This window comes from Topomyia yanbarensis, chromosome 1 (assembly GCF_030247195.1).
Source record: "Topomyia yanbarensis strain Yona2022 chromosome 1, ASM3024719v1, whole genome shotgun sequence".
Taxonomy (NCBI): Eukaryota; Metazoa; Arthropoda; class Insecta; order Diptera; family Culicidae; genus Topomyia; species Topomyia yanbarensis.
Window position 1 is genome coordinate 175,589,805 of NC_080670.1, and position 10,859 is coordinate 175,600,663.

General features: G+C 38.8%; 2 protein-coding genes across 4 annotated transcripts; one reads left to right on the top strand and one right to left on the bottom strand.

The window, feature by feature from the left end:
* The first annotated feature begins 2,949 nt into the window (after positions 1 to 2,949).
* LOC131682059 (phosphatidylglycerophosphatase and protein-tyrosine phosphatase 1) lies at positions 2,950 to 5,157 on the top strand. Of its 3 annotated transcripts, none has more exons than XM_058963238.1 (5): positions 2,950 to 3,064; positions 3,125 to 3,404; positions 3,673 to 3,702; positions 3,838 to 4,308; positions 4,834 to 5,157. In XM_058963238.1, the coding sequence occupies exons 2-5, from the start codon at positions 3,399 to 3,401 to the stop codon at positions 5,005 to 5,007; spliced, it is 681 nt and encodes a 226-aa protein (XP_058819221.1). In that variant the 5' UTR covers positions 2,950 to 3,064; positions 3,125 to 3,398; the 3' UTR covers positions 5,008 to 5,157. The 3 variants fall into 3 exon arrangements, with proteins under 3 accessions (XP_058819221.1, XP_058819230.1, XP_058819240.1); XM_058963247.1 differs by having other exon boundaries at positions 3,676 to 3,702; XM_058963257.1 differs by lacking the exon at positions 3,673 to 3,702.
* LOC131682074 (succinate dehydrogenase [ubiquinone] cytochrome b small subunit, mitochondrial) lies at positions 5,087 to 6,032 on the bottom strand. Its single transcript, XM_058963268.1, has 3 exons — positions 5,823 to 6,032; positions 5,442 to 5,745; positions 5,087 to 5,389 (listed from the first exon to the last, which is right to left on the bottom strand). Exons 1-3 carry the CDS (start codon positions 5,863 to 5,865, stop codon positions 5,200 to 5,202), a joined length of 537 nt encoding a protein of 178 aa, XP_058819251.1. The 5' UTR covers positions 5,866 to 6,032; the 3' UTR covers positions 5,087 to 5,199.
* Positions 6,033 to 10,859: the final 4,827 nt, after the last annotated feature.

A 10,859-nucleotide genomic window follows, 5' to 3' on the forward strand; every position in this document is an offset into this window, starting at 1 on the left:
AATAACCGTTCAACGAACGTCCATCGTTGGACCCGTGTTGAACGATTTTGAAACAATTTTTTGGACGTCTCAGTGGGTTTCACTATCCCTGCAGTAACATTCGGTATGGTGCAAAAAGTCAGAAACAACCAATCAGGAGCTGGACCATTCTGACGTAAAATTGGAACAAAAACGCCCCCCCCCTCCCCCCCCCTATTGTCACGTCTTGTCTTAGGAACAAACCATTACTCGCTGACAACAGATCACAAATGAACCTCACAAAGTAAATACTGGCCGTTGACTTATTGGCCTTTCTCTAAAAATAGGCTACAAACGCATTAGTTTTACGCAGTCAAATCATTCTGGAACCGCTTCGGAATCCTGAATGGATTCAGTATGGCCCAGTCAAACTCATTCCGGGATCGGTTTGGAATTCTGAATGGATTCATTATGAGTTCCAGCTCAAAGGCAACAACCGATTCCGACTCAGTCGTTTGTTGCATTTGAGCGGGAATCCATAAGGGATTCCAAACCTGTTCCGGAGTAGGCTTGCTTGGAATGAAATGAAATTTTATTACATGCAGCGCATACGATTCCAATCACCGTCCCTTTAGGTGGTACCTTTAGCCGTGCGCGTGGTTTATTCCAGATATGCGCTATAATGTAGTGCTTCAGAGTCTCGGCTTTTCCAAAAAGATTGCAGAAGGCGCACGAATACGCTGTGTCTTCCTGTTGGACCAGAGATGGTGAATTACAGGAAACTGCCCTCTCGAACGGGTATTATTTATCTCTGGTGCCGTGACGTGTTTTCAGTTCTGCGATTGTCGTTTTTAAGCCACACAGGGTGTTTTGTTCACGCAGAAAAATGTATTATAGATATAACAATATTCTGGTTTAAACTCAACAATAGTTATTATTGTCTCAGGGCTAATAATATTTAATACTTGATTCAATCCGTAATATTGTTATTTCTACAATAAATTCTGGTTTTGACGTTTCAAGATTTCAATCACATCGCCGGTTGAATCAACAATATTAATGTTGAAACAAATTCCAGTATTATTGATCTAATGTTATGAATGCGATTGGTTAAGCAATATAATTTTGTTGAAACAACAACGAATATAGTAAATATTTACTCTTGATGTTTGATAATAAATAAAATATTTTTATTGGTTTACTTTTAACTTTGCTGTAATTTTGAAAATGTAGCAGAATCGTTTGCCAGCTATTTATTTCCAATATTTTGAGGTTGTTCTGAAAGTTCAAAGGTTATGTTACTTACAATGTTAATAATTATTTCAACATTGACACTTACCACAGAGTTCACCTTGCTGTGACTGGACAGCGAAATTTGTCGAAACCGGAATTCCAAATTATGCACACAATGTGGTTTTTTTTATTAATAAATGGTATTTTTTTATAAACAAATACGGTACATAGGAAACACGCACAAACATTTTCAATGCACGCTGATTTACTACTATGCAAAACCAAAATTAAATAAAATTTGGTTGGAATAAAAATAATATTGTTAGTTCAACAATAAAATATTGTATGTTTGACAATCAAAGAGTTTCGAATCAAAAATAGGTCGTCGATTAAAATCAAAAATGAATTTTGTTGATTTAATCATGTGAAATTTCGCTGCGTGTTTGAGTCCTGGAATAGAGGAAGGCACCATAAAATGCACCGTGTGCATTCGACTTAATTTATTCACTAGCCTTTGTGCGACATCATGATTATTTTCAAGCTGCACTTGCGCCCATCGAGTCCGGAAAATCTGAGCACAATAAGAATTTACCGAAATCTGAATTCCCTGATTTAAAAATAGCGAATTTCTCCAGCATTGACGCACACGGAAAAAGTTTTCTTCTTCGTAGCAACTTTTATTTTTTATTTGTTTCAATTCAAAAAGGACTGTTGATGTAATGCATTCAGTCCTTTTGAATCAATTAGCTGCATGCTTTTGTTAGAATCACTGATTTGTTTGGAACAAACAATAATTTTGTCGATCTTCGAAAAGCACAGATAACAAAACTTGTAAGATTGATTCAAAAGATATTTTGGTTGATCTAACCAAAAAATTAAGTTTAGTTTAATAAATTCCTTGGTTCACAATAAAGAATTTTTATCGATTAACCCTTTCATGCCCAACTTTTTTCTCGTGCATGTAGGGTTTCAAAACTATTTTTCCATGAAAACGGTGGGGTCAAGAAACACGAAAAGCCTTTTTTCATAAAGATGGGTGCTTCCCTTGCAGTGCTAGAAGCTGTTCAATTTTTATCTTCCAATGCCCAATGTGATTCTCCTAGAATAGTTACAATAGTCCAATTGCGTGGAAAATGTAGCCAAAGACAGTCTAAATTGATAAGTTTTATCGATTTTCAATAATATTGCAACATAACGAAGGTATATGAAAAATTCATTTTCCGTCGTCAACGTAAACTGTTCCTGGCAGCACTGCTCCATCAGAATCCAATCAGACTAATTGCAATAACTTCAGTTATAGAGCTGGTCCTTGAAACTATTAATACTCAAATAAAAGGCAATAGTCACATTTATTAGCCTTACTTGTTTTTGTGAGAGAATTTTGCCTTAATCAAAAGTTATAGCTGTTTAAAAACGTTGTTGTCCACAAACAACATGGGCATGAATGGGTTAAAAATGAAGAAATAATTTATAGAATCAAACATGCACAATTCTTTTGCGTGCATGCTCAAAGAAAGTAACTTGAGCCTTAAATTTACTGTTTTCTATAAAAATTTATATGGAGAAAAATCGATTTTTTAATGTTAAGATGCATAAAGCATGACATTTTACATTCTAATATTAACATCCGTTCGATTTTCTCCAAATTCCTCGTGTAAATTATGTATTATTTGGCAACATTTTAGTATTTAAGAAGAATCACGAATTTTGGTCAAAATGTATAGCCAGCTGTCGCACCATGCAACTGCTGTCACCAATATTTACGTCATTGTCAGCTATAAAAGGAGTGTTTTGTTTTGTGCTCGATATTTAGATGTGAAATTTTATTTTAAATTATTTTTCAAGTAGTAGTTAGCATTATACTTATAACATGGTAAGTTTCCAGTCGACAAGAGCAATCCGTTTCCTGTATTCAACCTGAACTCACTTTCAGCAACGACTTTGACCAACGAATTAAACAAAAATCAAAATACTCAACCGGGTCACAGACGAAAACAGACCGACAAAAATTAGAGGTGCGTGTTTGCATGATCATTTCGAAAGGTGCCTCTGCATGAGAGTCTGCTGAGAGAAGCAGTTCGACCACGCGCTATCAGTCTTGAGACCTTGACGAACCAGCCGGAAGAGAGAAACTCCGCGTGAGTCGCGATCAAGCCGTGCGCGTACTTCAATCGTGTCTTCAGTCGGCCACACTCAGTTCGCTCAGGATGATGGTAGAGTAAACTTTCACTTCCCCATCTTGTGCCGTTGTTCCATGCTTGTCATAGATAGCTAGAAAGCACCCACCCCAAATATTTGAGTTCGTCGCTTATTTGTTCGTGTGTGATCGTGGTTTTTGTCGTAACAAGAGCAGTAGTAGCTTCGTTAATCATTTAGTAATGTGTTCTATGTCGTACTAATTATTTGTTTCGTTCTCTGCATGGGGGTTGGTTGCCAATATTTGTGCATAAAATACGACCATTTGTTGGATTCAAACAAAAGCAGCAGCGAAATAACCAGCAAATTCGCCAGGTACGTCACCACCTGATTATCGTCAATCGTCACGTTCGTATTCTTCTATCGATAACGCATGCTTGTAAAACTGGTTTTTTTTGGTGTTGTTCTTACTCAAATCAGCCGACTTTGACTATTTTTTTTAATTCGCAGGCAATGTTCGCCCGGGTCACGTTCTATCCGACGTTGTTCTACAACGTATTTATGGAGAAGGTGACCAAACGAAACTGGTACGATAGGATTGACGAAAATATGATCCTCGGTGCGCTACCCTTTCGCTCGGTAGCCCCGGAGATGATTCGGGAGGAGAACATCAAGGCGGTGGTCTCTATGAACGAGGACTATGAGCTGTGGCTGTTCTCGAATAATCGAGACAAGTGGACTAAACTGGGGGTGGAGTTCTTGCAGTTGGCTACGACCGACATTTTTGAGGCTCCCTGTCAGGACAAGCTGTGGAATGGCGTCAGCTTCATCAATCGGTTTCTACCCCGGGAGAAGCGGATCAGTACGATGGCAGGTTCTGGCGATGATGACTTTCGGGAGGATCGCGTGGGAACCGTCTACGTACATTGCAAAGCCGGGCGGACCCGGAGTGCAACGCTAGTTGGGTGCTATCTGATGATGGTGAGTGCTATTGTGTAGCGAGTCTTTTTGACATGAGATAATAAGTTTGGGGCTTGAAACGGCTAAGCAATTCGTTGGAAGATCTATTTGATACCTGGACTACCCAGGACGGCTTGATTTTAAACTTAATGAACATCACCTTGATGTTTCTGAACAAGGAGGACTACGTCGCAGCCCTGGTTGCGTGAATTTCATACCTGAAAACTCGATTTTTTTTTATTTGAATCATGCGTAAACCACAAATAAAACGGTGACTTTTGCCTCCCTATTTTATGCATAGAAGTTGCTGGCCTGACGGCGATATGACTGAGCATCAGAGATCAAGCCAGATATCTAACTTGCAGTGAATTGTTGTAGTCGTTTTGCGGTTCAAAGGAATACAGTGCTAACCGTAGCATCTCAGATGTCAAAACCTTTCCTATCGAGCCTGATCATTTGTTTTTGCAGGCCAACTGGAATAATGAGTCAAGAAATTCAATTAAAACTAATTTCTTCTGTTTTTTCTACTTCCCGTGCTATTTACAGCGCAACGGCTGGAGTCCGGAACGGGCGGTTGAACATATGCGCGCCTGCCGACCGCACGTGCTTCTCGGCAGCAAACAATGGGATGCGCTGCGGATATTTCACAACACCCGAATAGCCTCAGCATCTGCTGCCACCACCGCGACATCCGGTCAGAAAGCACCGCAAACGAACTAATGCAAAATAGAACCATTCAATTGTAAATAGGCGTTAGACGAAGAACAGGGCTGTCGGATAAAAGAATTATTTTGGTAGGTTTATGTGTTCCGGTTTAACTCTATATTTAAATAAGAAATAGCTTTTTGTTATGCAAATTTTGCGATCTCATCACGTCCTGTTCACTCGATCCGAACTGATCCCGCCTGCTGCTTAAGCCTTCGGTTTGGTAGCCCATATCTTTCGAATACTGTTGGCGATGCCAATGTCGTTGTGGATGAAATAGAACAACCCACCGAGGGTGGCAACCGATACCACCAGCAACATTCCTTGGGCCAACTTCGGTATCACATTTCCGAACAGAATTGGACGAACATAATCGACAACGATGGCTTCAAGACCCCTGCGAAGACAGTGATAAGATTCCGTAATCACACTGCGATATGCTGACTTACCAATGGAAATGCATCACCATGGAGACTGCCATGATAGCGTCTCCGGCCTGCGATGGGAACATCAATCCAACCGGAATAATACCCAGCATGCCTAGGGCCAGGGCCCGTTCAGCACTCCACACGGTGACGTGGTTACCGGTGGCCGAACGCCGTACTGCAGTGGCCGTGAATTGTCTAACCGGTCCGCCGATCAGGGTGGTTACTGCCTTCGGTGTACCCAGAAAAGATTTCGGCACGGTGGAAGTTAGCGAACGGCTTACCATCGGCAGTTTTCCGCTGTTGATGATTGTGTTGAAAATCGGTGCTAATGGTGGAGGGAAGGTAAGCATCGAGATGGCAATTTATTATGTAATCCAGGGGAGAGCTAAACTACCGTCTTACCAGAATTACGACACGACGAACGCAGGACAAAGTGGAGAGCCATGGTGCGGTTATAGGGTTATTGCCTTTTTAGTGTGAAAATTGCTTGAAGTCACTCCAAGTACGATACTACGTTAAAACTATGCACAGTGCAGAATACTGAACAGAGATTTTTTAGTATTCAATCTGTCACCTTGGTGATATGCCAATCACCGTTTCTGTTTTGTGTTACGATTTTACTCGTTTTACTTTTTCGATTTAATTCGCACGAGATGTGAGCCGCCAGTTTATAAAACACTGAAATCTTTTTTGCGCAGAGTTCTTGTGCTTATTATTCTTTACACGGAAAAAATATCAGCTGTCCGCACGGAGAGGGATCTATACACGCAAACGATAAAACTACCTAAAATTGCGTTCATTTGACTCAATCTCGGGGTATCGTGCAGGAAGGAAATAGGTAAACCGTGTTGAAGGTAGTTTCCATTTAACCACGGCAAAAATTAAAACTCATTGATAAGTTATTATACAGTCGTGATTCGCTGGTTGGACACTTTTAACTGGACCGCTTTTTAGTTGGACCTCCGCTAGTTGGACCATTGAGTTCTTGTCGCTCGGTCTCACGAACACTTCTGCAGCTTGCTGGTTGAAAACAATGCCATTTGATTTTGCCCTTTGTTTATTATTTTCTTCTTCTTCTTCCAATTCTGTTTATTTTCCGTCGGCCTATTTCCGCTACGAGGCCAAACCCCGACGCCAGAGAGGTGACACTCCCACTATCTGGATTGGATATCGACCCATCAACTCATGTACCGGGGATCAACGGCTTTACTTCCCTTCCGAAGGAAGGCGTGAGCTCAGATATTTCTCACTTCTGAAAAATCTCAACTACCTCGACTGGGATTGAACCCCGACCAACTGGGGTTGGTGGCGGTCACGCTTACCACCCAACCATCCACCTGCTAGTGATGTAGTATTTGTGACATGAGCCGTAGAAAAGTCTATTGGCAATTTGCGGCAAAGCCAAAATTAGTCATGCGACACCTATGATTCAGCTCATGAACTGGCAAAGTGATACAGTTTGCTTTTTTTCACCCGTAAGTGAGTCGTAGCTTACAACAAAATCTTCATTATCTTCTCGGAAAAAGTTTACCACTGCCAAAATATGAATGAAACGAGTAAGAAATTTAGTTTTATTTGCAATTATTCTGAAATTACAGCCATTTGCAACTATTTCACTCATACATTTCTTCGAAATGTAATCGGGGTATTATTGTGGTTATAAAAAATCGTTCCATTAAAAAAGTTCCAACTCGAAACCGAGACCCAATCAGTACCAATGTCAAACTCCTTCATATTTTGAACTACGTAGGAGATTCAGTGAAGACTATCGGAGAGGGATCGGCTGTGCATGATACAAAGCTGACACTTTCCTATTAGCCGGATATATTCTTTCCTCGCCTGATCTGGAGAGTTTCATGAATTTACACCATCTCATGAAGGTTTAGCTTAACTTAGGACGAACGGGAAATGCTGTTGCGGCGGCTACGGTGCTCAACAAATTACATTTCGAAACAGCGCGCATATAGTTCTGCGAATAATATAAGAAACCACTATGTTTTACACTCTTTTCGCAAGATGTTTACTCATCATCTTATAAAATGATGGTTTTCCTTCATTTTCATAAACAATTATCAACAAATTGATCGGTAATTTGGTGTTTAAAAGTCATTTTTTACCAATGTTTACAGAAAATATATGCACTATGACAGAACAGAATCAAATCAGTAACACTTTCCTTCCAGCGCTATCTGCGAGCGGTTTCAACGTAGAATCGCCAATTGTCCAACTAAAAAGCATCTGTATGTCAAAATCTTAAATTTACTCTAACAATCAATCTGACAATTATTAGAGATGTGAATAGATGCAATTACACTACTAACGTCTCCTTTGGAGAGTTTTTGACATCTATCAGTCGGTCCAACTAACGAATCAAATTCATTAGTTGAACGATTGTATAACATTCCCCCGAAAACCATTCCCCAGAAGAAAATATACCGAAGCTTTTTCCCCAGAAACACATATTCCAGAAAGTACTAATTCCCAGAAAACTGATTCCCAGAAAGTACCAAAGCCCAGAAAACTTTCACCCAGAAAGAACCATAACCCAGAAAACTGTTCCGCAGAAAGTACCAAAACCCAGAAAATTATTTTACCGAAATTTTTTTTCGTCTATTTTTTCAATAAACAATTTGTTACATTTAGATAATGTATACTTAAATACTTGTTATAAGTTTGCTATTCACAGTATTTTTTTTAATATTTACGCATTGTGCTTAAATTTAAACGCATTAAAAAATATGGAAAGATCGATGGGTGATCATTATATGTTAAATGAAAGCTTTCGATTCCTATTTGATAGAAAAAAATATTATAATTGGTTTTGAACCATTTTTTTACATTTATAACCGCTTGCTCCGCAGGTAGCAATAGTGGCGCAATTACTAATTCCGGTTCCTATAGATGCAAAACCCATTGACTACTTTTGGAGCATGCAACTCTAGGTACATTTGGCCCACTATAGCTGCAAAGGAGCCCAAAAATCAAGGAAAACTCACTATTTCAGTTGTTTTTTGAGCAAATTCCTATGGTAAAACTTGTGTTGCCTTGCGAGCTTAGTGCGAACTACAAAGCAAAAAATAATTAGCGACGGTTGGCATTTTAATCAAGCGTTTAGCCTACTACTGCAACTAGTAGTACACCGCGGCTATTGGAGCACCCACCCTATTGTTTATTAAATATTCAACAACCGTCGATTTTCGATATTTGCGGCATCGTGCCGCGTAAATGTCCCAAGACTCTAGAAACATAAAAGGAGCTCCATTAGGTTAAATACCTAATAGGACATCTCAAATCTCTATCGCTTTGCGTGCCATTGACGGTTAATGATTGAGCACAAACTTTGGCAGCCTTGCGCTGTAAAAGTCACTAAAATCGACGCAAATTTAAAAAAAAATCATGTGAAGAAAATATAAAATCCTACGTATGTCGCTGCAGATAGCATTTCTGAATACGGGGCTAACCTGTTTGGCATAACGTCGTTTGGCATAAGAAAAAAATGATAGTAGGCCATTTGGCATAATAGCCATTTGGCAAAATGGTCGTTTGTCATAAAATGTACAAGATATGCTATTACGGTCGTTTGGCATAATGGTCTTTTGGCATAAAAGTCGTTTGGCATAACGGCCGTTTGGCATAAGAGCCATGTAGCATAAAGTATGAAAATACCCGTTCAAATGTTTATGGCGTTTTGATTCACTGAAATAAGTACGATTCCAAGAACTGCTCATGTTTGAAAGAAGCAATCATGCCAAATCAATTAGAGGGAACGAGCGAAGAAGAACCATTGTATTAACCATTCCATTTACGAATATTTGGATTGCTAGATTTTTTTAACCCAACTACTTTTTATACAATATGAAATCTAATTCGAGATATATAGTATCTTGCTTTCCGAATTTTTGTTCTTCTGACGTTTACTTTTGTTTGCAGTCTAAATTCAAAAGAGGGAAAAATCTCGACAAGTTCATATTCACAAGAAGAAAAAAGCTCAAAGCAATAAAATTAAAAGTTAAAAGCAATTTACTACATATATGTAAAAGAAGGCAAAATCTCAGACGCTTTAAGTTATCATCGAAATCAAAAACTTTCGAAGAATTGACAATATTCAGAATAATGTAAACTCTTAGAAATTCATAGTTGCATTGAAAATGAATAAAATTCAAACAAATTTTCATGTTCAATAAAATGTGGAAAGCTAAAGCGCAGTTGGCTGCCTAGCGGGTCTTCTAGGACAAGTTCAGTGTTGACTGTAGTTTTATTGTATTTCCGTAAAATTCAGGCAATTTGTGTAGAGTCGTCCAACTAACGAATTTGATTCGCTAGTTGGACCGAAAATGCATCTGGTCAAATCTCTAATTAATGTCAGTTTGATTGGCAAAGTGAATTGGACATGAGATTTTGACATTCAGATCCAACTAGCGGAGGTCCAAATAAAAAGTGGTCCAGTTAAAAATTGACCAACCAGTGAATTATGACTGTAGTCCATATCGTGCAATGGTAATTCGGGAAACTGCATACCAGAAAATTACCGATTTTGTATCCTATTATTTCGGTTACATGTTAATCAAATAGACCTGAGAAATTAGGTTTAATGTCTATTATGCCAAATGGGCATTATGCGAAATGGTCCTTATACCAAATGGCAATCTATCTTCAATTTTGTTTTAAACGATTATGCCAAATGGCTTTATGCCAAATGACCACTTGAATCGCGCTATGGTTATGCCAAGTGGCTTTATGCCAAATGACTTTATGCCAAACGATGTTATGCCAAATGGGATTCCCCCCTGAATACACTGTGCAAATTTCAAAACGATCCAAAACGAGTTGTTTGACTTACATTACTGACCAGCTAAAAAGCGGTTTCGACAAAAAATCGCGTTTAAAGTTTTCAGTACGCTCGGGGTATACACAAGAGGCGCTTCGACGACATATTTTCAAAACTATTTAAGCACATTTTCAGCCATTGAAATTTTTTTCGATCTTTTGAAAATTCTAGTAATGTAACACCTTAATAACTCGATATTTTCAACAACAGAGTACTTAGCATAAGTCAATAACAACGTTTTCTAACTTAATACTACTTCATTGATTGCATAGTTTCAATTGAATAAAATCTGTTGCATACGGACGGTTTTTAGAAGAAATGAAACATTTTTTTGGTAATGGCTTTCGAATTTAACTTTTGAAGACGAAAGCTCTACTAGCCGAAACTTTACTTAAGCGGGGTCCATGCAATTTAAACATCAATGTCACAAATGACGTTTCAAGGCCGCAGAGATGTTTGTTTTCGTCGTTGAAAGTTAAATTGAAAAGCCGAAACATGTATCTTCAAAATAAAAAAAAATAAAGATCCATTCAGTAGATCTTTCGCAAATTATTCCCAAAAAACACCTCAATTTTAGGCCTCGAGAGTAGAGGACCCTCTTGAAATTTCGA